Here is a 26,944-nt window from a genome sequence, read left to right as displayed (position 1 = left end):
ATGTTCTATTGTAAAGGATATATATTTTACCTTATCTTTGATGCTTCTTTGCTAAGTCTTCGTGCTTTGCAATGAATCCCAGAATCCAACATCTTTTAGGAATAAAATTGATATGTTGAATAATTGCTTAATTTTTTAGTTTAAATAATTTGATCTTGATTTATTTTTTATAGTAAAAGTATTTAATAACTTGATATAAAAAATAAAAAAATTAATAAATAATAACATATAATGTTTGGTAAGTCAGATAACTAGTAGTTGTGGTAACAACAAGTATTGCCTTATCAACTAGGTGATCAATTACTCTAGTAGTAGCAGGTAATGCCTAGTAAGCCAAGTGACCGCTAGTTAATATCCGCGCAAGATCTATTTTTATAGACACAGGACTTTTCGATAGTAAAGTCAGTAATTTTGTTGAGAAAGAAAGTGTAATGATATTTTAGAGATATTGACTATGAAAATATGTATGCTAAAAATTTTGATAATAAAGAGATTGTGACCATTTGATTTGAAGGATTTATGATATATTTATAGCTCATAAAACTTTTTTTTTTTTTTTGTAAAAATGAGATGCTAGAATATAATTTTATCTTTGTGATATTTTAAGTTGTATTCAATTCAAAATAATACATATTGGATTAGTATGAAATAATAAGGGATCTACATGGGGTTGCAACAATATCCCTGACGAATATTGGCTCGGATTCAATAGAGATGAGAAATGGATCTAAACGCTTTATCTAGACCTAAGCATGTTGGGCTCAAGGTATACTCCTGAGCCCATAGGTTTGTTGGGCATGTCACATCCAGCACAAACTCGAACTTCTTGACCAAGCCCATGCCTTTAAAGAAGTTGGGCTCGAATTATCATGCTCAAGTCCAATCTTTTTAAACCTTTTACAGAATATTGGGCTTGGTCTTATTAAGCTTGAGCTATCAAGCCTAATCTCTAATGGTGTTTTTTAGATTTATTCTAGGGAAATTTTTAGATTTATTTTAGGAAGATTTTTTGGATTGTTTTTGGATCCATCACCTTGACACTTCCAATTTAACAAAGAAATATATAAAATTTAACAAAATAATAAAGTCAATTTCATTCATTAGTCTAGGGTTTTGTCTATATTTCTATCTAATAAAATTGAACTAACCAGGATCCTATTATGTATGCTTAATTTTTAAGATTTTGATCTCAGTTTCACATTAACGAGAATATGATTTTGAAGCATTTAAGGAAATCATTTATATTATCTTTTAATATAAATCATTAAATTTTCTTTATGATGCGTCACATATCTAGTACAATGTATGAGAAAAATTGAGGAATATTTATATAGTCAAATACTCTCAATGGGTAATGATATCCTAGCCAAATACTTTCTTTTATATAGTAAAAGTTATATGATGTACGAATAAATGATACGAATATGTTTATGAACAGGATAAATAATGCAAAGCATATAAAGAAAACTCATAAAAAAGCTTGAAGACATACTCACTTCTACAGGGTTTAGTATATTGCAACCAACTGAAGTCTTGAAAACTGTCAAATTAGGCTTGAAAGATGTTGTTTATTTACTTTTTGTAGTTAATTATGGATTTTAATTACTTTCCTATCTTAATTATATTGGTATTTTTTTATTAAACCAGTTTTAACTCTATATAGTATTTTTTGTTACATCATATTATTGAATTTTAGACTTTCCATAAAATATTATACAGTTAATTTCTCTATATTTTAGTGCTGTAACCTGGAATTTTATTTTTGATCCACGCTAAACACATAACAGATTTTCTCTACATCATCAGTTGATCAAGTGGTTTAAGAGATTCAATCGACAGGTTACAACTATATAATCTCTAAGCTAAATACAATATCCTTGAAAAGTGTTTTCTCCCAATCTTAAGGTTGCTTTTCAAGCTTAATTACACATTTAAGCACTCTATTAAATTCTTGGCTCTTTAATTAGCTTGTGCTTAATTCTATCTTAAGATCCTTCGAATAAGTACAAAGGTTGGTGCTTGTGCTTAATTCTATCATAAGATCCTTCGAATAAGTACAAAGGTTGTGCTCTAACCTCACCTTCTTCACAGTTCACAAGGTGATTGATCTTTAAAATAATACTGCGTGAAACATGAGCATAGAAAGAATAAGCTAAAAAGGATTTAAATAAAAACAGGTTCCCTCACAAGCAGCTTTGCTAATAATTAAATCAAAGCAACCCTTTAATCGTTTCTTTTCACTTGTCATTTTGTTGTCAAGCAAATCTGAACACTCTTATCTAACCTTGTTTGAGTTTTTCCTCTGCTTTGACCCATGTCAAAAACATGCTTCAAGGTGTAGATTACTATGCCTATATATTCAGGATTATGCCCTCTTTCCCTAACCATCACACGAGGAATTTCATTTCACGAGCACATCTCTCTCTTTATACCTCTCTTCTCTCTAGCTAGAACAACCCTTCTTGACAAGCCAAGCAGCCCGAATGGAACATAATAAAGAAGTTGCGAAGCATGATGATCTTAACATTAATGGCACGAGAAGTGATGAAAGGAGGATAACAGGGATGCGAAACTGGTTGGTTATGGAGGACGGTAGGGAAGATATAAATGAAAAGGCTGATGCTTTCATTAAGAACTTCCACCATCAACTAAAGATTCAACGCCAAGACTCGCTTAAACGCTTCCAGGAGATGATCTCCCAGGGAGTTCAAAAAATTTGATCAGTTGAGTGGCATGTCAGGATAGATTGGAAAAGTTTTATTGCTAGACGAAGTGTAATTGCAATGATCATGTTGATCAATAAAGTTTTATAAAGAAATTATTTTACAGTTTCTTTGATGCTTCTTTGCCGAGTATTCGTGCCAATGATCGAAGCTGAATCAAGCCAAACCATATAAAGTAAAATGTCACAAACCTGATAATTCAGACAGATAATAATAGCAATTTTATTGAATAAAAAGATAGATAATAATAGCAATTTTATTAAATAAAAAGAAATTGACTCACAATACATGATTGAAAAAGATTAAAAAAAAAATTCTAGCAGATTCAAGTAACCCGAGTCTCCAATGATTTAATAAAAGTTTCAACTAAGTTTTTTCATGGCCTAGAATTCTATTTAAATAGAAGAGAAATTTAAACATATTCAAATTTAAATTTAAAATATCCTAATATTATAATTTAAAATTAAAATGAACTATATCATGTTGTGGTGTAAATTAAAAAATTATAATCTGATTAGAATTGCTACATAAAACCTGAACTAACCCAAGAAAATAAATGGATTTTGGGTCAACAATATTTTTATTACAACGGTAAGGTTTCTTTATTTCTTATAAAAAAATTCTTAATGTTGACTTGAACAAGTTTAGTTGGGTCGATTGAATTTATTAAAAATTTAGTTGAATTAATTGAGTTTTATTATATCAATATTGAGTTTGATTTAACTAATTAAAACTAAGTTTGGCCACTCAAATCAACCCATTAAATCAACCCATTAACCCGGCCGGGTTTAATGATTATGAGTTTAAACATCACCCCGCAACATTTCTAGGAAATTCTGTAGCGTACTAAATGCTGATATAATCATGCTTTAGGAATATAAGACTAGGAATGGAAGGAGGGCATCTAAAACCAACTAAAATATTGTATCCTGTTGTAGCTCAATGTTGCTCTCTATATTTTCGCATGAGCGGATCGGAAGATACTGCACTAATTTGATTCTTGCTGCCATTATGCTTCCAATTTTTAAAATCGTGGGCACATCAATCTAAAAAGTTTTAAATGTTGAAAGATGGCAAGACAAGAACATTTTAAGAGATGTGTGAACTGTTTGTCTCCACACAGGCAGAAATGATCAAGCATGGGTTACAGCTAAAGATGCTGTACATGACCCCAACTCACAATTAGCAGTGCGAATTGCCTAGTTACTTAATCAGATGCTTTATTCCGTGAGGGCTGCTGCATGATGCTTTCTGCCCTCCAGTTTTTGTCTGGTTAGTGATGGAAACAACTTTTCTTCATACTCTGCAGGTTTGTTTTGGCTTTTCCTGGTTATGTTTTGTTTCTTTCTTTAGGCTTTTTGCTTCTTCTTTATGGTGTTTTGATGTGTTCTAACTTTCCAGTTTCATTTTCAAGCTCAGGATTTTTCTTGGCAACATCAACTTATAGGAAGATTTTCTCAACTAACGTGAACATACAAGAGAATCCTAGGAACATGGACTGACATTTCCTTTTGTCCCTAAAGTAAAAATATGAGTTTTTCATGCAAAAAAAAGAACAGTTCTTTCTCGTGATCATGTCATTTGGTTTAGCAGATTCCCTCAAATAAGCATCTTGTGACTGTGATTCTGATCACGTCTTTAATCTGACCTCATCTACACATGGGAAACAAAATGCTTTGTAGAAACTGATGATACCCACTATCCCACAGCATCTTTCCTCCGCCCCGGCGTAGAAAGCTTGTGGCTTTGATTATTTTATTTTATTTTTATTCGAGTAACGCGTTTTGAGGACAAAACCCACCATGAGATCACAAAACTAAGATGGGCAATACGGCCAACGGGTTCTTTTTTTAAACCCCCAAATGAAAAATCAAGTCATATGAGTTATATTGTCATGGAACAAGTTTAACTAGTGATTTTGGTCCTAAGTATGTTCTTTGTCTGTCGTTATCAAAACGTGAGAATCTGGTTGTTCTTCTAAAAATAACTTAGAATCAATCTTTACAAAACGTGATTACACATAGTGAACAATTCCTTTTTCCAGCTAGGAGACTATGAAATATGGCGATACTGTTAGCTTTTCTTCCAAATATTTTAGGCTTTTTAATAAGAACACAACACCGAGACTTCCCTACCCTCATCTTTTGCTTTTATACAGGTAAAACTCGTGTTTCTAAGTAAGATTACCTACATAAAGGTTGTGCTTCTTCGTTATCGACACAAGCCACAAACTCTTTTACCACAGAACATCTCTTCAGCCGTTCTTTTATCCTCTCTCTCTATCTCCCTATAGGCTTGAGCTATAATGGAGTTTGATAGAGAGATTCCTATTCACGACAGCAATGAAGTGAACAAAGGGGGTGATGCAAAGAGGAAAGGGAGTGCAGAGAGGCAGAGAATGACTGAGGACGAGGGAAGAGATATCAATGACCTGGCAGGCACTTTCATCAAGAACTTCCATAATCATCTGAAAATTCAGCTTGGCGATTCAATGAAGCTTGTAAGGAGATGATAACACAAGAAGCTTAAACCATATTTGCCATTAGCATATTGGAAATGTTCTAGCAGAAAGCAATGTTTCAGCATTGGTAAAAGATAATAAGCTATGAAGATGAAATCATCTCCCGTTCTTCATGTAATAGACTTCACACTACTATAATGAAAGGTTCCCTTCCCAACTTTCCAGGGTCTGGATTGATCTAAACCAGCACCTGATTGACGTTAATGGTGAAACTGAAAGTATTAACTGACCAGTTTCATGATCAATAAAGTTCTAGAAGGCTAACAATATACAAAGCAGATGTTGATGATGCACAACAGATCCATCTTTAAAGTAGCAGAACAATTGGGCAGCATAGTTGATCCATGGCAATTGAGATGTAATCTTAGTATACATTGACTCGTTCCAAATAAGCCCATGTACACTATCAAAGCATACTAAAGATTACATGCTACAACGAAAGATCCCACCACAAAAGGGACTTGGCCATAGAGAATGACTAAGATTTACAAGTATCTGCTTTCTCTTCATAAATGCAAGGAAATGGACTCATATATCACTGAAGCCAACAGTTAATGATCTTACTAAGAAGTTGTTGGCTTTGTACATCACAAAAAGCACCACTGCTTCCTGTATCAATCTTAGATGTGAATATGTCGTTGGATATTTTAAGCTCGTCAACTTTCACTTCCAAATCTCACAACATGTTGTCAGAACATCATAACCAAACCCAAGACAGATTACTGTTGATTCAACTTTGGCAGAAGTATAAATAGCAGAAATGAACAGAGTAGGCAGCTTTCTGGTGTAGGAAGAGCAGGTCCTAATGATCAATGAACTGCGATTGTGATTATATATCATGATATATTGAAGGAAATGCTGATAGTCTACAATGAGCAATTGCAAAAATGCATCTGGTTCTCATGCTTGAAGCACCTGACAGTGCACAATGTGACTTTTCAAACCTCGGCCAGCTATACTTGACAATATATTTGTAACAAGAGTCCTGAGATGACCTCTCCCGGCTATATTCTCCCAAAGGTGAGGGTTACTCTCTACACGTTTGTCAGGACTGGAAACATCAACCAGGCTAACACTCATGTTGTTCCGCACAATGCAAAGCTTCCCATTGAGAGGAACAAGAGCAGCTGCCTCCAGAGCATGAGAACTCCCTTGATGGAGCTTGCTATCTATAAATTTGTTCCATGTATCTGAGGCTTCATCATAAACCCTAAGCTTGCAGCCATCCCGGCAATCCAGGGCATAGAGATGTCCATCTAAACTGATGCTAGGATTGCGCCAACCAGCAACCATTCCATCACTGATTGGGGTCCAGGTACTAGTTTCTGGATCGTAGGCTTCACTCATCACCTCACGGTGGGACCCAAGACCTTTTAGAAACCACTTCCCATCATAAACCACACCTATGAAAGGCACCATAGCCGTGCTCATATCTGAAATAAAGCTCCACCGGTTCTTGTTAGGGTCATAAACCTCAGCTGAGCGGAGAGTCCTTTGGATTCCTTCACACTCTCCACCAGCCACATACAGGCAGTTATTCATGACACAAGAACCAAAGAAATGACGCTTACGAAGCATATCTGGTGCCCTGTGCCATTTATTTGTCCGGACACTATAGAAAATGACTAGTCTCATAGACCCCTTTAGTGGATCCTTTCCTCCAAATAAGTATAGGTGGCAACCACTTAGAACAGCACAACCAAAACCAAGGGCCCCAGAATATTCACGAGGAACTGGTGGAAGTGGTTGCCAGATCTGATAGACAGGATCAAAAGCATTCCATGAGATTTTTCCATCACGATCTCTCTTGATGACATAAACCCACTCCTCTGCCATTCCAAGACTTTTCCTAAGAGAATAAAAGTAGTTCCCAGCAAGGAGGCGGTACCATCTCTTACAAACTAGACGGAGCTTTCGATGTTCAGCTCGAGGAACTCGAATCAGACATGCAATGGCCAGATCATCAGGTAGACCAGGAAGAAGTGGTGGTTGAACTCGGGTCCTCTCTCTGCGTGAGGTCTTGCTCTTGTGTGCATTAGGATTGATATCAGGCTGGATACAAAGTTTTGATCCTGGAACAAACTTCCTTGCCTCAGCAACTGTTTTTAAACCAGAATCTACTTTGCAATAACATGATGCGGAATCAACCTGCAAAATAATCCATGTTAGAATGCAAAAAAAGTTTCATATGTGAACACATTCTGCAGAAATATACGCCATCATTCCTGCTTACATGATTATACTTTCTCACGCACAACATTTAGATATTGATCGCAGATAGTGGATGTCATCATTCAACAAAATGGAAAAGTTTGTAATTTACTTAACACCAACAATTTGTACTAAGGATCACACTACAAGCATCATTTAAACGTCCTAGTGCCGGAGTTATAACATTAGCGCCCATAAGGAAACAAAACATGGTCTAACATGAAGAGTAACAACTTTTTCTTTATCTTCAGTTTTCCTTCCCAATCCAGTATACAAGGTTATATATTACCACAGACAATTGTCTTTGAAAAATATAATTCAATCCACCTCCACTAAATCTTAATCCCAAACTAGATGAGCTTATGTGTAATTCCAATCCTTTTCTTCCATTTGTTCTTTATACAGTCAATTGTTCTGTGGATTGCCATGATACTATATCCCTCTTTTAAAATTTCAATACATGTCATTTCCAGTTTACCTATCTCTTTTACTCCTACTACTTAAATCCAAACAATGATTTGCACTGGTGCATCCATAATTTTGCATCTAATATGGCAAAACCATTTCAAATGATCCCTTCTCAAAGTATCTCCAATGGATGCCACCTCCACCCACATTTGAATGTACTAATATCTTATCCGATCATTTCATGTATTTCCACACATTTAATTTTTTCTCTATTCTAGTCAGATATGTTCATGAAGGCTTTTGGTCTTACGTGGCTTTAGCTAGATTTCACATAGCCCATTGTAATCTACACAAGCTGATAGTTCAACACTGTGACAGTAGATAGATAGTACCATGTTGAAAAGTTGCTTTATTAGCTTCCTTTCCAGATTCCATGGAGAAAGAGAGTTTGAACATTTCTCAAATGGGCAAAATCAGAGATTCAGCACATAACTGCAAATTACTTTTAAGTGCACCATTTTCTGAAAGTTCATCAACTTTCCATGAGAGTAGTTCAAGTGTTGACATTTTTGAGTGGCCAGATCTTGCATGGAGCTTTTTTCGTGACATTATTCAGCCCAGGAAATGATGTGGCTCTTGTTCATTCTTTCCCATTCTAAATATAAACAAAATGATTAAGATAGAGATAAAACTTGCATCAAAGATAAAGTGTCTAATTTTGGTCATCAAAAATCAAAGACATGCTGGTTCCAGATAAACATTATTGTCCTTGAAGTATGGCCCGAGTTCAAGGCAATGTCTTGTTGACATCTTCAAGAACACAACCAATCCAGCAAGTAGTGAAGCCTGGACCAATGGATAGTCCCCAAATTATTCAAACATTGAAAAGAGCTCAGATAATGCACCATTATAACAAATCCTACATTATAGCTGTATTCTCTCAAAAAAGTTTACATTCATAAGCTTATATCCACTTTAAATGCAAACAAATTGCACTTTCGATCTGACAAAACTTCCAAAATCATCATTCAAAACTTAAAAGAAACATTAAACAGTTAAAAACAGTAGTGAGTATTTTGCACAGCAACCTTAAACAGGGATAACATAGACACCCAAGATAGAGGAGGGAACCCAAGTGATAAAAGTCAGAAGGGGGAAGCATCCCTAACTAATGCTCATAAAATTCAACACTAATCCCCTAAACAATTGTTATTAGTGATAGAATTTGATCATGGCATCTGCAACAACTTGAACAAGGAATGACCATCAAAGCAAATTGATAAAAAAAAAAAATACATTCTGAAACATGCAAGCCCTAAATTTCCAAGAAATTTTCTCTAGGTAGCATAATTAGCAAGCCATTTTCATTTAGGCATCATCAAAAGCAATAAAACAAAATGGAAGCAACCAAATTCTAAGCCTCACATACCTATCAATAACCCCCCAAAATTTGCTTCAAGTCACAGAATTAGCAAGCCATTCTATACGGGTATCTTCTAAACACCAAAAAAAAAAAAAAAAAAAACAAACAAAACCCCAGCAACCAAAATGCAAACACAGACTAAACCAATCAATTACCAAACATTAAAATCCAAATAATTCCCTCGAGGCCTTCACATTTATCTCACAAATTCTTCCAAAAACAAGAAAAATAAACGACAAAAAAGGCATTAAAAAGATCAAGTCAGCTTACTAGTGGAGCTTGAACTCTACACCCTCTTGGACCATTTGATGACCGATGATGCTCCATCTTTTGCATCAGAGATTCATAGAAAGATTAGAGCTTTAAAGAAAAGATAGCTCCTTTATGAGACCAAACAGATCAAGATAGCCAAAATTGAGAGATTCAAGAGTTAAATCTGACCCCAAAGAGAGATAACAAAGAGCTTTGTGTTTTGTTGCTGATATTGTTGTCCCTTTTTCACCTTTTAACAAATGCAAACAAAGAAACAGGTTACAAACTTTGTTGTAGCTAACAAAACATGAGAGCACCACTCCCTCTCTCTCTAAAAATCAACTCAAACTCTCTCTCTAAAAATCAACTCTCTCTCTCTCTCTCTCAGACCACAGTGAGAGTTCTCTTAACATTAACAGCTGGTCCCATTTGTTCGACAACTTCTTTAATTTACATGGGCTTTGTGACTCCTGTCTTTACAAAGAGTTGATTTTCCATTTTTATTTAATGCAATACTATTTTTCTTTTTTCTTTTTTTTTTGGATTTCTTTTAGATTTTACACATTTTTTTAACAGTAAGATCATTTTTTAAAAATATTTATATTTTAAAATCAAATTATTTTCAATGGAATCATAAACATATCATCATTTCAATAAATCTGATTCACTAAATTGTAATTTTAACGTAAAAATTAATAATAGATTTCACTAATCTATTAACTTTATGTGTATTTTCAAAGTCTTTTTTGTTTTATTTTTTAACACTATTCTTGAACTCTCATGAAAATTTATTAAATCTGGCTTCCTTCAATGTTTGGATAACAGATTAAATAAGTTAAATTGACTAAACATGAGTTAATCTAAAACAATATTATTTTAAGAATATTTTAAAAATAAAGTAAAATCAAGTTTTAACTTGAATTATAAATTAGCTTATTAATCAAACTCATTTAATTTGAAAAAAAGGGGATAATAAGCCACTGAGCTAAACTATCCGACAAAACCCGCCGGACTAGCAGGTTTAAAAACATTGCTATGGCGTGGAACAAATATACTTGGCATCATTTATGGTCAAGTTTGACCAAAACTTCTACCTATTTATTTAACTATTGATGTTAGATTTGTCAAAAAAAAAAAAAGATCAATTTTTCAGCTGGCGAGATAGGAGGAGAGGACAAAGGGCTCATCGTGGGGTCTTGTTGTTGCTTGCTCAATGACCGACTACATGCATAGGTCAAAACCCATTTCAAGGGGCACAAGATTTTGATGGTATGAGAATTGGGATCCATCATTCTCAATGGATTAATGGAGGAATCAAACACCTTTTTAGATTTTTTTGGTTTCAAATCAATGCCCCCGTCTACTCAAATTCTGTAGTGTTCTTCTTGATTTTTTGATGAGGTACTAACACTTGTTTGAAAAGCTCAAGCATGTTCATCCTCCACCTGAGAGTCATTTCATCATGGAATTATAATCTTGATTATTATATATATATATATATATAATTTTTAATCAGTTAAACCCAACAATACTCATTCACAAACAAATTTTTAATCAATTAAACCCAACAATACTCATTCACAAACACGGTATGATCAATCCAATTAAAGTTCATTGATTTTTTCATAATTTTCTTTTCCATTCAACATCATTTTGACTTTTTAAACTTCTGGTAATAAACCAAGCCTCACACCAAATGAATGTTCGAGTCAAGGTATAATAGCTACGACACCTGGGTTAGCAGAAAAGCTAAAAAACTACTATTTACTAACATAGGATAAATGTGGACGTAGATCTATGTCAAAAAGACAAATTGGTGAGCAAGAAATGATGATAAAAAGTAACTATGGGGACGTGGATGTGTTGATTTCAAATGAATGATTGACTGAATTTTCTTCATCGATGCCTTGGAAGTGCTTCCATACCAACCCTAAAAGACCCTTCAAACCAAACCTAAGGGAAGAACATTCCCACGAAGTTGTGTGAGATAATAGTTTGTTTTTTAAAAATATTTTATTTGATAATATTTCTTCAGAATTTTTTGTTTTTGTTTTTAGCCTTCATATAAAACCATTTAAAAACATTCCCTTTTGTATAAACGGAGAGTCCCTTCAATTTCTTCAAGATGCATTCCTATATATATATATATATGGGATCCATTCTTGATCAAGTTTAAGACTTTGATACAGTAAAGTCTCAACCACTAGTTTATGGCTAGATGGAAGTAAAGAAAAATACCCTCTTTAAGGTGTAGATGCATTAACGATGGGTATTGTCTTCGAACCCCTGTCAACACTTTTTATTAATTGCATTCCCTTGAATATATTGGTTTTCATATATGCGTGTGTGAAAGCTTTAACTTTAATATATCCGCTTGGTAAATTTGTAAGTGTTTTATTAAATTCAGCTTGATGGGTTTAATCCAAAACTTAATTTGAGCCGGCTTTTAACAAAAACTGCATGGTAATTGATATGGTTACAAATCGATTTGATTTAAAAAAATTAAAACAATATTCTTTTTATTTAAAAAGAATATAAAAAAAAACTTGAAAAGTAGTTGGTTAATTTATCTAATTCTTGATTTAAAATCTAGTTTGAGTTATACTTCAATAAAAATTATATAGAAACTGATATAATCGACTTAATGGGTCAACTTACAATCTGATAAAAAACTTGTTTAATTTAAAAAAAAACTTAAAATGACTTTGTCAAAATCTTATTTAATTTTAAAAAATTTAAAAAGATATTGTTTTGAATTAACTTATCTAATTCAGTGAATCTTTCTATCTAATAACACAAACCTTGTATAATATTTAATAACTTTATTACATATATATATATATATATATATATATATATATATAAAATCTCGAATAATAAAATGAAAATTTGAAAGATAGCTGTAACTTATCACAGGACCATTTCCAATAGGAAATGTGCAACCACTTCAATGGGTGTGATGATTTGCAGAAATGACATAATTTTCTAGAGTGTCATCATCATCGGTAACTGAAACCATCATACAAATAAGTCCTTAATCCACCATATCCATATTTTTCAAGTCTATTTTAGATCCCCTGATTAAACTAACCACACAATAAAAACAACATTCTTTCGAAAATGAATGAAATTCAACATCGAGTTTCTTTCAATGATACCAAGCATTTTGTCATTTGCCCACGCTTGCCTTTTTCTGTGCCTCGATCTTCAATTCGTCTAGCATTGATCTTTGGTTATGGATTCATAGTCAAAGTGGCTTATAATTGCATAACTTTCAACATCATTCTCTCTTTGAACTTGTCCTAATGTGGAGCATGGGATAGGAAGCATATAATTATTAGCACTTCTTCATTATTCATACCATTCATTAAGTTTAATTGACTCTAGATAAGATTTATTATGCGCAAGTTGTTATGTTAGAGAGATGGGACAAAAATTAAACCATCTATGATCTGAAATTAAATTAAATTAAATTAAATTTATCAAAGTTCAGATAGAGATATAATAAAGAATATATCACTACACTTGCATCCTCTTACACTTTCTTTCAAGTGCAATTTAACACAAGTGAAGTTTTCTAACCATATCATGTTCAATCACGTTATGATACAAACATTTTTAGTTGGAGGGATGTAAATATAAAACACACTGATGTTTGTTTTTGCTTTCTCTGTCTATATATATATTTTTAATTATTATTATGCTAAAGTGCACAAAACCCTAACCCTATTAGGCTGCGAAAGATGGCGAACATTGATGTACATATTTTGGTGTACTTGCCCTTTTGGCTCATCTTGCATATGTCAACAGATGATTAAAAAAACTCTGCACATATTGGATGTGGCGCCTGTCTCAATGGCCCTCCTTTTCTTTCTCCTAAAGAAACCTAAAACGCAACTGCTCCATCTCCTCCACTTTGGACTCAGCTTGCACATGACACAACACAGCACACTGACATGCATGGAGTGTATTTTTCTTCTCCTCTCTCACTTCTCTCCCGTAGCCGGTCACAAGTCAATTTTTGAGAAATTTATTTCATCAATAAATTAGGCAACCTCGTTTATCTATTTTAGGTTTGACAGCTTCACATCAGTCCTGAGGCAACAAAGACAGTTAAAAAGTGAAGCAGAAGAAAATCCCATCTAAGCACATTTCATGGTGTAATGCTACGAGTAAAATTCCGTAAACATCTTGAACACATCCTGTAGCATCATAAAATTTGTACCAATAAACCACAGACCGATTTGTTAATGCTAACTAGAGATTAAAATATAAAGCTATAAAATAGATGCATGTTAAAATCGTAAAAAGTCGTAATCAGGATAATATAGGTGGAACCGTCAAAACTGGAAAATTTACCACTTTGATTACAGAAGTATGAATTCATGGACTGATTCCCAGATATTTCGACAGGGGAGAATTCAAGCATATTCATGTTCCGAGAAAGCTTAGTATTTATTCCAGTGACCATCAAAATATTACAAAGGCCTTTTCTCCTTTCAAAAGGGAAGAAGAGAAACTAGAGAAACAGCAGGACTAGATGCCTCAACAATAAGTCCCCTCCAACCAGGTCGAAAAGAACATGCCTAAGAGATTAACACAAATGACTGACAAGAAACCCTATGCCCTCCCCCACCACATACTCTACAACCCTTCAACAGCCAGCAAAGTTTAGAGGGAAGAGAAAACGGAAAAAAGAAGGGCACCGAGTAATACCTATTCTATTAGAACATTTTTCACCATAAGCTACCAAGCATTGTACATCTCTACTCCTGCAGCGCCCCAACCCCAAACTTAGACCCCCCTCTCAGTGATAGTTACTTCTAAGAGTAGTAACGATGATGGCTAGAGACAGCTAACTAAAAGATGCAACAAAAATGAGAAAATGGTCCCCGTGAACGAAGGAAGTAGTCCACAAACACCAGACACCGAGTCCTGTGAATGCTTAAAATGGTCAATTGTTTAATCCCATGCACTGGTCACCCCAGAACCATAGCCTCCACCACCATACCCCCCTGAAGCCCCTCCATATCCACCACTGCTTCCTCCACCATAATAATCTGAATTGCCCCTATTGGAAGAGGAATCCCTCCGAAAGTCACGGCCACCAAACCGACCTCCCCCAGAACGACGGTTCTTCCCTCCAAAGGAAGCACGGGCTGCATAACGAGAGAGCCAAGCAGGTACTTCTTGATTTGCTTCTTGCATTAGTTCAGATAGTGGCCTTGCCATTGATGCATTGCCCTCATTGAAGAAGGCAGTTGCCAGACCAGATTTTCCAGCTCGTCCCGTTCGTCCGATACGATGGACATAATCATCAATATCGTTTGGGAGATCAAAGTTAACCACATGTGCAACACGAGGAATATCAAGACCACGTGCTGCAACATCAGTTGCAACCAAAATTGGAGTGTTGCCAGATTTAAATGAGCGCAATGCCTGTTCTCTTTCCTGCATGATTTAGAAACAAATTTATCAGAGTACTGTATTACAAATATAGCAATAACTTCACATATGTAACAATCCAATAATGAAGGACATAATCAGAGAAAAAAAACCAAGAACAGATATGAAGTGGGTTTATCTAGGAATCAAACTTATTCCATTCCCAACAGCGGTCTGGTATGTAATTACATAACATTTAGATGTTTGATTTGGTACTACTATCGCCCCCACAGCAGCCCTTTTATCAGCCAAAAGAAATAAGAAAACAAGTCTTAAAGATTTTGGAAAAAGAAGGGGATGCATCCCCTCACCCCACATGCCACAGTTAATATAAGTTCACAACTGCTAATCACAAACCCTGGCAACACCAGACAGACACCAACCACCCCTTCCCCAAAAGATAAACATTATAAAATTCTGTTCTGAAGCACCCAGTTCAGAGGTGTATCAGTCTGCCACCTCCATTTCCAGAAAATGTCCTCAAAATTCCATCCAACAAACACTTTCTCTGATGCTTTTAGTTGACAAACGAGAATCTTTCACAAGCTAAACTTTACCAAATTCTTTCAGTCATTCAATTTGTCTTACTAAGACTTCCATTTATAGTTTTGGTTATAACTATCTGGGAGCCTGGCACTTATGGTTGATCTTATTTGTCAAGAATAACAAGCTGCATCATCAAAGACATTTAAATAGGAAAAGTTATGAATGCTAAAACAGCAAAATCAGCTGGCAATGAATGCCCTGTCATCCAAAATAATAAAAATTTTCAGACCCCATATTCTAATGACGTTTTTTTATTGCTCTAGAAAGTATTTTAAGAAGTCTGCTTTTGCAATCTTTCTTGTTTTTATTTTGTTACTATTAAGGCTGTCACTATCGAGCATTGATTACCCACCCAATCCCTTCACAAGACCAACAGCTACATAAAGATCCCAATCAAAGATTTCAGCAATCAGAATCAAGATCACGAGCTAAAATGTTTGAATTGAAATAGATACCGTGATCGAAAGAATAACTACAGCAATGACGAAAAATATTACCTGTTGTGATCTATCACCATGTATGCTAGTAGCAGGGAAATTATTAATGCATAGCCAATGCTCAAGTGAATCAGCACCCCTCTTAGTCTCCACAAATACTAATGTCAAAGCTTGCTGAAATATTACATAATTTATGCAACAGTCAATGGCAGATACTAACAAGGAAACAAGATTTTTCGAATGATTATTTATCTGTGGATAAAGCTTATCTAAGACATATCAGGGCATGCCACTAACAAGTCAAAACATTCCCCATTCTCTAGTAGCAGGAGGAGGAGTTGGGAAGCAAGCATTGTTTAAGCCAGTGTTACCTTGCCCTGAACACCATTCGCCCGCTGTGCATAAAGGAGGTCCATGAGGTGACTTCTTTTGTCAGACTCCTGAACAAATTCAACTCTTTGGGCAATCAAATCTGTACTTGAGCCCACTCGTCCAACAGCCAAAAAGACATAACTTGCCAAAAAGTCAGAAGCTAGTCTCTGCATAGCAACAAAAGGTTGAAAGGTATCACTATTATAGAATTTTGAGCATCATAAGCAAATCTTTGACACCATATCCAAGGTGCTTGTGCATCATCTACATCTCAAACCAAATTCTGCCTCATTACATGTGGAAAAGATGATGCCGTATACAAGACCAGAAGAGAAGATTTGAAGCATTATAGGTTTGCATGCGTTTTGCTATTTCATGGATATAACACCTATTACCCCATCGAATTTAACAACATACACAGATGTAATTATAGGAATTCTCAATCAAATTTCAGAGAATCAGTATCGGCAAGGGTTTCTTGTTTTGGTCATTAAATGCAATATTACCTAAATGAAACCTTTTTTCTTATCAGCAAGCATGTCAATCAGAGTGCCAAAAATAGCCCCCACCTTCCATACACTTGAGGTATTCAAATGAAGTCAAAGCATATTTACTTCTAATTATTTTGTGCATCTACTACCTCACAGAAGAAGAGCAGACTTACTATAGTAATGTTTCTATACAAAAGCCCAAAAAGCTTTGGGATCTCTCAAATTAGTAATGGGAGCATTCTCCTTCTAAAAGAAACTTTAAGGAGCAGAAAAAAGACCTGTATCTCTTTTGGAAAGGTAGCACTGAACAGCATTGTCTGTCTTGAACCAGGTGGAGGCATATCCATTTGTTCAACAATTTTTCTTATTTGAGGCTCAAAACCCATATCCAGCATCCGATCGGCCTCATCTAAGGCCAAATACTTGATTATCTGCAATGAAACCCTAGCCCTCTCCAACAAATCTACCAATCTTCCTGGAGTTGCCACCAGAATATCAACACCTCTCTCCAGTTCTCGCAGCTGGCCACATAAATATCAACATTTAAAAATAGAATTATTGTGGAAAGTGGCAAACCTAATATCACTGTATAACACCATTTGATGGCATGTTGCTCATTGGATAGCAGATTCTAACAGTTGTATTCAACGCTTTACCAGATAGCACCACTAGTATTGCATGAAAAACAGTACAGCATCCATTGTTTTCCAATCACAGAGTCAAGAAACATGCAGCAGAAAATGTGACTTCTAGTTGAATATATAAAATTGAAATGAAGGCAAAGCCAGGTCGCTAGAAACAAACAAAAGAGAAAATATCACTGGGGATCAGGGGGGGAGTTAGTTTGAGATCCAAGAAATAGCTTGGATAAAAACAGCATAACACATCAGCTTTGAGAAGGTACACCTTAACAGGTAGAGGGAAATCAGATTCAAATTTGACTTCCCAAAAGAGGTCATTGTTTAATTTCACAAAGGAAAAGAGTAAACAGTATAGTTCCAGCCACAGAATTAAAGTCCAGCTGACAGTCTAGGAAAGTATGGCTAATGAAGGAATGATGCCAAGAGCCAATAATCAGTTTCAAAAAAGAAATTATGAAAAATAGCAGGCACCAGCATCACCATCTAATACAAAACCTGTTGGTGAATTGGTGCTCCTCCATAAGCAACAACCACTTTAACACCAGTTTGATATGAGAATTTCTTAGCTTCCTCGTGTATCTGCAATCATAACCATAACATATAAGGTTTCCCCACAATAAGTAGCACCGATAGAAGCTTATCATATAAACAGCCAATTAACAAAACCCACCTGCATTGAAAGCTCTCTGGTTGGAGAGAGAATAAGAGCTAGCGGGTACACAGTTCGTGCTCCACGAAGTGGCCTTTGTGCACTCTGATCTTGCATTTTCATAATTCCACTAATAATAGGGAAACAGAAAGCAGCAGTTTTCCCAGAACCAGTCTGGGCACAGGCCATCAAGTCCCGGCCTGTAAGAGAGATTGGAATGGCATGCCGCTGCACGGGCGTGGGCTTCACATACTTGCACCTGCGGATGTTCAGATTCAACGCCTCACCCAAATCGATCTCCGCAAAGGTATTTACAGCTGGTGGCACATTCTCCCCACTTGTCTCAACTGGAATATCTTCATATGCATCAAAATTAATGCCAGTATTCTCTTGCTCACTAAATGGCTGCTCTGTTTTGTCATCGTCTCCAAAAGGATTTACTTCCCGCTCTCTCCCACGATCCCAGCCACCTCTGTTTCCCCACCCACCAGATCTCCCACCACTACCACCATACCCACCATACCCACCACGGAAATCATTTCTTGGAACACCCGAGCGCGATCCACCACCATACCCAGAATGATCATTACTCGAAGCAGGCCCACTATGAGCAGCAGCTGGTGAGTCTGAAGATGGTGCACGGTTACGGAGATGAGGAGGGACGTATGTGGATCGGGAAGGGGCAGCAGCAGAAGTAGTACCTACACTTCCAGTGTTAGCAGAATAACCAGCATTTATGTTCTCAGCTGCAGAATTTGCAGCCAAATCTGCCCATGAATTCTTCTTATTCATCACAATTCTTCACCAGAACGCAAAAACCCCAATACTTTCCTTTTGTATTCAACTTCAGTCAACACAATTCACCCTTTATGCAATTTTTCTTTTTTGATCTCACAAACTTCAATTTAAGCCCTGACAAAACCATAGAATCTATCATTTTCTCAATGTTCAAAGCATATGCTCATCACATACAACAAAACAACAACAGCAACGAGAAAACTACAACAAATCAAATAAAATCACCAAAACTCATTCAAAATTCCTTTTTTCTACACACGAAGAAACAAATTCAACCGCAAACTTCACCAAATTAAATTCCTCAAACTTACTTTTTTTTATACAACAATCCATCATAACAAACAATAAATCAATCAAAATCTCGATTTTCATCACATTTAAACCATAAGAAAATCTAATAGCTAAATATCAAACATAATCTGATAAAAAAACAAAAATATGGAAAAAGAAAAACCAATTCCCGAAACAAATAAACCTATCAAATCCTCAAAAACACAATCATCATCTTCCATGCAGACAATGCAAAAAATGAAAAAAAAAGGAAAAAAGGAAAGAACAGGCCCTAAAGAAATAAAAAACCTGATCTGCTTCATCAACAGCCAAATTTTAAAAGCAACAACTCTATTCCAAAAAGTCCAACCTTTCGAGCGAAAGAGAGAGCGAGGAAACGGAGAGGCGAGAGGGGAGAGAGATTTGAAGGAAAGGATGCGTTTGGAATGGAGAGGATCGAAGAGAGGAAGAAACCCTGATAATTAAATTAGATAAAAAAATGAACAAGAGAATAATATTTTTGGAAATACAAAAATATCTTTTGATGGGGGCTGTCTGTACACTCTCGCTTTACAAGTTAAGGTTTCCCTCTCTCTCTGTATTCTTGTAATCAGAGTTTTTTCTTTTTTTTTTCTTTTTGGAGTATCCCATCTCGTCTCCTGATTTTCATCGGGTTATTTGGGTGATGAATATTATTTTAAAACCTTCCCTAACCCGACACGTTAATTTAAAAGTATGTTTATTTTGTATTTATTTTTATATCTATGGTATAAAAAATATAATTAAATATTTGATAATATATCAAATTATGTTTTATATTATAAATTTATTAAAAAATTAAGTTTGAAATGTTATTTTTATATTTTTTTAAATATTTTTTTTTTCCTGTTATTTGATTTCGCCAACACATTGTTTATTTTTGCATTCTATGTAATTTTAAAAAATACTCTTGAAAAAAATATTAAATTAATGTTTTTTTAATATTTTTATATGATTTTAATATGCTAATATTAAAAAAAAAATTAAAGAAAACAATAATTTTCATACATTTTCAAATAAAAAATATTTTTAAATTGTACATAAATTTTAATTATAATTTTTATCAAACATATATATAAAACCAATTAGCTATACCTAACTATATTTTTTAAAATTTATTTTTTTTTAAACTATAATTATAAAAGTTACGTACTCTAAATTCTAATTTATTTAAGTTCAAGCTAAAAAATTATAAAAATAACAATAATTTAAATTATCAAATTAATAATTAGGATTGATTTGATTCACCTGTCATCAACCCTTAATTTAGAATAAAAAATATAAATTAGTAAAAATATTATTAAGATTTTAAATTTTAAAAAATAATTTAATTTAACTTTGTGCTTTACCAACTTTTATGGTATGTTATGTTATTTAGTGGATATTTAAAAGTATTATAGTTGTTATTTTTAAAGTATGTTTATTTAAAAATATATTAATTTTTTTAAAATTATTTTTGATATTAGCATATTAAAATAATATTAAAATATAAAAAAAATATTAATTTAAAAAAATAAAATTTTTTAATATTATTAAAACACAAAAACAAACAAGTAAAAGTATCTTTTTAATGTATTAAAAATACATTATTTTTTTATAGATTTTTTTTTATTTTTTATACAAATATATTAAAACTATTAAAAAATCTAAAATATATCATTCTATTTTTTAAAATATAAAAAATAATTAAAAAATACTTTAAAAATATATTACAATACAAAACAAATATTTAATTGAGTCAATTTTCAATTCGGATCCAATATCAAACTAAATCTAAACATAAATCGGTCAAGAGTGAGCAAAGTTACTAAATTGATATGCAAATATTGTCGAATCTTCCTTCTCTCTTTGTTTTTTTTTTTTTTTTCATTAACAAGAATTTAAGATTAAAAAAAAAGATTTATTAATCTCAATTCTAATTGATGCTAAGGAATTGGAAAAAATAATAATGGAGAAAAGATCGGGGGAGGACTTACAAATAGAAAAGGAAGACTTTATTACTATGGTTTTCCCTAAATTTGAGAACAAATGCCATTTATTTTTCAGAGTCGTGATCTATTACAATCCAACCATCATTCATGTTCATTATTTTGTTGGTTCATATAATTAAAACTTTCTCGAGTTATCTCAAAGAATGTTGATATTATAAAGATCTTAGTTACTTTTTTAAAATAAATAAAAAAAGATAAATATAATGTAAATATAAGACAATATTTGGTTATCATACAATTGGGACACATATTTACATATTTTTCTATTTTAAAAATATAAAAATTTACTCTTAAATTATTATTGAAACATATTTATTTATATCTTTATTCATATATTTTTAACCAAATAAATTTATATCTCTATAATTTTTATTTTTTAAACCAAATAAGTTTCTGTATCAATTATTTTTGTTTTTTATTTAAAAAAAATAATCAAACACTAACTATGTATAATAAAAGTAAAGAAAACAAAGTTATTTTGTACTTCTATTTCTATTTCTCCGGTCAAATACATTTTCTTATATATACACACTTGCCTATCTTCTTTTTATATAGGGAGAGACTAACAAGACTCAATTATAGAATAAATATTCTTAAATAAATAACATTTGTTTATAATTTAAGGATAAAGTTGTGTAATTGTAAAAATAAGGGACAATTATATAATAAATAAATCAATGGAGGACTCATTTGCGTATTCTCCAATTATAATCTAATCAAGCAAATAGGTAAAAGCCATAGGCATCTCTCCACCGCTCCCTTCTTCCCCACACTCTCTCTCTGGAATTATTTTTTCTGTTTTTCCCTAGAAAAAAAGAAAAATTCTAAGAGAAAATTGAAATCTAAGGTTACAATTTTTTTATATAAATTTGGGAGATTTAATCTCTGGGTCCCTAACTGGAAAGTAATTAGTGGTTAAACCTAAAAAGATTGATAAAAAATGAGCTTGGATTCGGTGGCTACAAACACACATGGAAACCTTGATGAGGAAATTAGTCAGCTCATGCAGTGCAAGCCCTTATCAGAACAAGAGGTAACCCTTTTTCTCCATAAAAAAGTTTCCATTTTTATGTTTTTTGAGTTGTTTTTCCTTTGATTTTTTTTTTGTGGGTTTTGGAGCTGTTTCTTGGATAAATGGTGCTGATCTCGTTGGTTTTTTGGGGGTTGAAATTGGGGGTTTTTCATAAAAATACATTTCGGTGTTTTTTTGGGAGATTTTTGGGCTATTTTAAGTGTTTGAGGTCAGTTCCGGAGAAATGGCGTGGATCTGGCCGGGTTTGTGAGGGTTAAAGTTGGGAATCTGCTGTTATTTTGGGTTCATGTGCGGTGTGATCTATGTTTTGAAGGGATCGTGGAGGGTTTAAGATAGATTTGGGGAGGTGATAGGAACAGATCTGTTAATTGGTTTTGGTTTTTGATTTTTTCCTATGATTTATTCAAGTTAAGGTTTCAAATTGGGGAAAAAAGTTTGGATTTTTGTTTGATGAGTTTTATTGATTGGAAGACTTCTTCATAGTTTGGAAGGTTAAGAGAACAGAAGTATGTTGCTCTTTGCTTATTGGATTATACTGCTTAAGCTGCCATAATTGAAATTTGGTTCTTTGTGGGGTATTCTAAATCGAAGTGGATACTTCGAACTTGTGCTTTCTAGATGTATTAATGAAGTTGGATTCTGGTGGGTGACATGGATCCATTATTTTGGTTTGAAGTGGATGCTAAGATTCTAGGAGTAAGTGTGCAATGTTAATGCTTGTTTTAGGAGGATTGCTTTCAAAACTGGGAACACCTAGATTATTCTTTGGGGATATTGTTTTCAATGGAAATGTTTTTTATGATTCAGGTAAGGGCATTATGCGAGAAAGCTAAGGAGATTTTGATGGATGAAAGCAATGTTCAGGTACTCTACTCTCTAATTTTTTTTCCTGTTACCAGAGCATAAGTTCTAGGATTTTTTATATGCCATTTTGATGTTTCAGTTCAGCATCCATCTTTTGCTATCTATTCCGCAATACAAGCTATGAGCTTTTATATGCCATTTTGATGTTTCAGTTCAGTATCCATCTTTTGCTATCTATTCCGCAATGCAAGCTATGAGCTTTTTAGGACTTTGGAATCCACTGAGTTGTAATTGACTTTCCTTTCTTTGGTTGTACATCTTGCAGCCTGTTAAAAGCCCTGTTACAATCTGTGGTGATATCCATGGTCAATTTCATGATCTAGCTGAGCTTTTTCGCATTGGCGGGAAGGTAAGTTTCTGATTGAGCAATTTTATGTTCTCATATTTGCAGACATGGCGATTCAAATTAATGCCAATTGTTATCTCCTTTCTGAGTTCTCTTCTTGTGGCCGTAATGGTCGCAATATTGCATTTGTTTTTAGTTAAGGAGATACACATGTAGTCACTTTACTGCACTTTCTTTCCTCCTTTTCTTTAGCTTCTATGGAGACCATTGCAATAGCAAGGGATCAACCCTTCCCTTTCTCTATCATCTGTTAGTTTTTCTAACACTTACTGGAAATGCAAGGATTTCTAGTTGAGGTTCCTTTGACTGCTATTTATCATCATACATGGTGTATATCTGACAATGCCAGTGATGCCACAACATTCCGAGTACATTACACATTTTACTATTTTTAATTTCTATTTCATTATCATGCCATCATCTAAGGTATTAAGCTTCCACCATTTATCTTGTGCTCACCTAGTTTGGTATTGTTCACTTGTGCATTTTTGTTTGCTGTAGTGTCCAGATACAAATTACTTGTTCATGGGAGATTATGTTGACCGTGGCTATTATTCAGTAGAAACCGTAACTGTAAGTACTTCCATCTTTCTATTTTTCCCCGTGCATTTCAACATCAATGTCTCCCTTCTCCTTTGATGTATCTATGCCATTATAATAGGTTGTATTTTTAGAGTTGTCTATGGAACTGTATGTCTGCCAAAGTCTTTCTGGTTTGAATTGGAAAAGCATATAAATTAAGCTGTGTTGAATGGAGCACTTCTAACATTCTCTTACCTATTCACAAATTTTGATAAACTTTGGCTTTAGTTTGGTTGAGGCTCTTAATTTTTTAGCTGCGATACTGATTGATTTTTTTTCATCAGCTCCTGGTTGCCTTGAAGGTGCGTTATCCTCAACGGATTACTATTCTAAGGGGAAATCATGAAAGTCGTCAGGTATGCTTCAGAATGTATTTTGCCAACTGATGCTATAATTTGTTTTATCCTAGGTTGAAGGTTCATTAATTGATTATATTTGCAACTTAATGCGGTATTGTTCTTGGCAGGGTGTAAACTTTTAAGACATCTAAACATTTTATGATTTCAATTCTTTCATACCCTAGCTTTTTCTCAGCATCAAATCAATTGGGCTGATTATGGATGCTTGTTCCCATTTCAGATTACTCAAGTTTATGGTTTCTATGATGAATGCCTGCGGAAGTGAGTTCTTCTGAATCCTTAGTCTAATGGAATTACATCCTAACTTTTAAGTTAGTTTGGAATCCTACAGTCTTTGGTTTGTAGTTCCCTCTTAATGTTTCTTGTGTACAGTATGCATAAACATAAATTTTACTTTCTTACAATTGTGACCTGGATATGATTTTATAAATGACACGGATAAGGAAACGGGGTTGCTTATAGAAGTGAAAAGCTATAACAAAAAAAAAGAGAAAGCAAGAGGTAAAAAAGCATTACAATGAAGTGTTTCTCAAAGCATGGGAAATCAAATTTAGGCTGAACAAGAGATGCTTGGATAGTGCAAACTGAAACTCTGGACATACTGTGTGTTTTTAATTTGGACGACTGTTGCATTGATTTGTAACATGTTTTATACGCATGAATATAAGTTGTTACAGAGAATTGGAATTCTCTGTGCAATTTCAACACTACTCTTTATATAAAAAAAGAATACTACTTTTTGATGAACCTGACAAAGTGCACTAGCCTGTAAATGAAAACTCTACCTTCAACCCCCACAGTCCTTGAAATTGAAAGGAAGTGGACTTGATGATAGTTATAGACTTTTTGGCTAGTTGGAAAACAGGCTTCCAAGAACCTTCTCCTCTCACATCTTCTAACTTTGTAAATCATGTTATTCAAATGGTTTTATACAATTTTTTTGGCACAAGTATGTACAGAAAAGATAAGTATCAATGGTGTTTTTTTTTTTTGCAGGTATGGCAATGCTAATGTTTGGAAGATCTTTACCGATCTGTTTGATTATTTTCCACTGACAGCATTGGTGAGTGCTGGTAAAAAAATATCAAATAACAAATATTTTTGCTACCAAGATAATTGAAGGAAAAAAAAATTGTACTTTTTGGATTTCAATAGATTTTACTTTTTAGTTAGGGCATTTAATGTGGATATGGTGTCATGTATGTATTTTGTTCTCTTTTGAAGGTTGAGTCAGAAATATTTTGCCTCCATGGTGGATTATCACCCTCCATTGAAACCCTTGATAACATTCGTAATTTTGATCGTGTTCAAGAAGTTCCCCATGAGGGTCCCATGTGTGATCTTTTGTGGTCTGACCCTGATGATCGCTGTGGTTGGGGCATCTCACCTAGGGGTGCTGGATATACCTTTGGTCAAGTAATATACTCACTCCACTCCCTTCTTGTCACCCGTGCTCTTAATTTTTAGCAGAACAGAGTTTTCTTCTTGGGATGCTTATGGATATTGTTTCTGTAGGACATATCTGAGCAATTTAACCATACAAACAACTTAAAGCTGATTGCTAGAGCTCACCAGCTGGTTATGGAAGGATACAACTGGGGCCATGTAACTACTTCCCTTTGATGCTTTTCTTTTGGTGAATTTCTTGCTCTGGTTTGCAAATTTCATCTGATTGATTGTGCTTTTTTTCTCGTGACAGGAACAAAAGGTGGTTACTATCTTTAGTGCACCCAACTATTGCTACCGCTGTGGTAACATGGCTTCTATTTTGGAAGTTGATGACTGCAAGGGTCACACATTCATTCAGGTTGGTGTCTGATGCTAGAGCACTCTATGGGTAATGTCACATAAGTTAGGCTCAAAATAATATCTTCAAAATATGTTTGCAGTTTGAGCCTGCTCCAAGGAGGGGTGAGCCAGATGTGACCCGGAGAACACCAGATTATTTCCTATGATTGAAGCTGGTCTTGAGATACTGAATCCTTCCAGCCAGTGCTTCCTGTCTGGTTCACTTATTGAGGGCATTTTTCAAATCTAGAGTATAAATTCACAATGATGGTGGGTGGGGGTGGGTGGCAGAAAGCATTTATAACGGGCAGGTGGAGCTTCCTTGATTCAATTGGTTTGCTGATTATGCTAGAGTTTCCATAAGAGGAAGCAGTGGAGCTGGTGACCAAATAGCCGCAAATATACCATTTCCAGCAAACAATGCGGCATCTTTTATTCCTTTGCCTTGATTCTGTTTTTGTTGTCTTATTCCTTTTTGTAGAAGGATGGTTGTTTCAGGGTTGGGTATGTGCAGAGAGACAATGAGTTGACTTATAATGGGTGCTTTTATATTTTTTCTAACCAAGTGTTCCGTAGGTGCCTTAACATATCTAGATAATTTTTTATTGCACATTGCATAGGAAAGCTGAACCTGAATTGAATTAAGCCCCCTCTTTAAGTTTCCCATGACAGTTCATTCCAAGCTTTGGTTGTGATTTTTCCGGGAAGCATGGATTTGTGTGGACTAAGCGGTTTTTCCCTATCATCTTCTCTAT

General features: G+C 34.3%; 3 protein-coding genes and 1 long non-coding RNA gene across 7 annotated transcripts; 1 reads left to right on the top strand and 3 right to left on the bottom strand.

Moving 5' to 3' along the window:
- Positions 1–5,457: 5,457 nt before the first annotated feature.
- Positions 5,458–9,934, bottom strand: LOC105142352 (F-box/kelch-repeat protein At1g55270-like). Of its 2 annotated transcripts, none has more exons than XM_011049942.1 (2): positions 9,557–9,934; positions 5,458–7,392 (listed from the first exon to the last, which is right to left on the bottom strand). In XM_011049942.1, the coding sequence occupies exons 1-2, from the start codon at positions 9,620–9,622 to the stop codon at positions 6,145–6,147; spliced, it is 1,314 nt and encodes a 437-aa protein (XP_011048244.1). In that variant the 5' UTR covers positions 9,623–9,934; the 3' UTR covers positions 5,458–6,144. The 2 variants fall into 2 exon arrangements, with proteins under 2 accessions (XP_011048244.1, XP_011048245.1); XM_011049943.1 differs by lacking the exon at positions 9,557–9,934 and adding an exon at positions 8,256–8,350.
- Positions 9,935–13,948: 4,014 nt separating this feature from the next.
- LOC105142346 (DEAD-box ATP-dependent RNA helicase 37-like) lies at positions 13,949–19,838 on the bottom strand. Of its 3 annotated transcripts, none has more exons than XM_011049936.1 (7): positions 19,479–19,838; positions 18,141–19,031; positions 17,966–18,049; positions 17,108–17,350; positions 16,338–16,505; positions 16,027–16,140; positions 13,949–14,989 (listed from the first exon to the last, which is right to left on the bottom strand). In XM_011049936.1, the coding sequence occupies exons 2-7, from the start codon at positions 18,909–18,911 to the stop codon at positions 14,501–14,503; spliced, it is 1,869 nt and encodes a 622-aa protein (XP_011048238.1). In that variant the 5' UTR covers positions 18,912–19,031; positions 19,479–19,838; the 3' UTR covers positions 13,949–14,500. The 3 variants fall into 3 exon arrangements, with proteins under 3 accessions (XP_011048238.1, XP_011048237.1, XP_011048239.1); XM_011049935.1 differs by having other exon boundaries at positions 19,497–19,838; XM_011049937.1 differs by having other exon boundaries at positions 19,558–19,838.
- Positions 19,839–21,949: 2,111 nt separating this feature from the next.
- On the top strand, positions 21,950–26,850 carry LOC105142348 (serine/threonine-protein phosphatase PP2A-4 catalytic subunit-like). The gene is made up of 11 exons (XM_011049939.1): positions 21,950–22,250; positions 23,058–23,114; positions 23,380–23,463; positions 23,962–24,033; positions 24,327–24,398; positions 24,622–24,662; positions 25,398–25,464; positions 25,626–25,817; positions 25,917–26,006; positions 26,101–26,208; positions 26,291–26,850. Exons 1-11 carry the CDS (start codon positions 22,158–22,160, stop codon positions 26,354–26,356), a joined length of 942 nt encoding a protein of 313 aa, XP_011048241.1. The 5' UTR covers positions 21,950–22,157; the 3' UTR covers positions 26,357–26,850.
- On the bottom strand, positions 23,139–23,373 carry LOC105142347 (uncharacterized). The gene is made up of 2 exons (XR_845546.1): positions 23,260–23,373; positions 23,139–23,186 (listed from the first exon to the last, which is right to left on the bottom strand). It is a non-coding gene; the product is annotated as an uncharacterized LOC105142347 (long non-coding RNA).
- Positions 26,851–26,944: the final 94 nt, after the last annotated feature.

Source organism: Populus euphratica, unplaced genomic scaffold (genome assembly GCF_000495115.2).
Source record: "Populus euphratica unplaced genomic scaffold, PopEup_1.0 scaffold140.1, whole genome shotgun sequence".
Lineage (NCBI taxonomy): Eukaryota > Viridiplantae > Streptophyta > Magnoliopsida > Malpighiales > Salicaceae > Populus > Populus euphratica.
Note: the sequence above shows the minus strand (reverse complement) of the source record. Positions and strands in the feature narration are given on the sequence as shown.

Coding starts and splice junctions, on each gene's coding strand:
- LOC105142346 (XM_011049936.1), bottom strand. CDS start 18,911: ATGAATAAGAAGAATTCATGGGCAGATTTGGCTGCAAATTCTGCAGCT. Junction 16,506..17,107: donor CCTTTCCAAAAGAGATACAG/GTCTTTTTTCTG, acceptor GTTGCTATGCAG/AGACTAGCTTCTGACTTTTT. Junction 16,141..16,337: donor CGAATGGTGTTCAGGGCAAG/GTAACACTGGCT, acceptor GTAATATTTCAG/CAAGCTTTGACATTAGTATT.
- LOC105142352 (XM_011049942.1), bottom strand. CDS start 9,622: ATGCAAAAGATGGAGCATCATCGGTCATCAAATGGTCCAAGAGGGTGT. Junction 7,393..9,556: donor GTAGAGTTCAAGCTCCACTA/GTAAGCTGACTT, acceptor ATTATTTTGCAG/GTTGATTCCGCATCATGTTA.
- LOC105142348 (XM_011049939.1), top strand. CDS start 22,158: ATGAGCTTGGATTCGGTGGCTACAAACACACATGGAAACCTTGATGAG. Junction 23,115..23,379: donor TGGATGAAAGCAATGTTCAG/GTACTCTACTCT, acceptor TACATCTTGCAG/CCTGTTAAAAGCCCTGTTAC. Junction 25,818..25,916: donor CTGGATATACCTTTGGTCAA/GTAATATACTCA, acceptor TTGTTTCTGTAG/GACATATCTGAGCAATTTAA.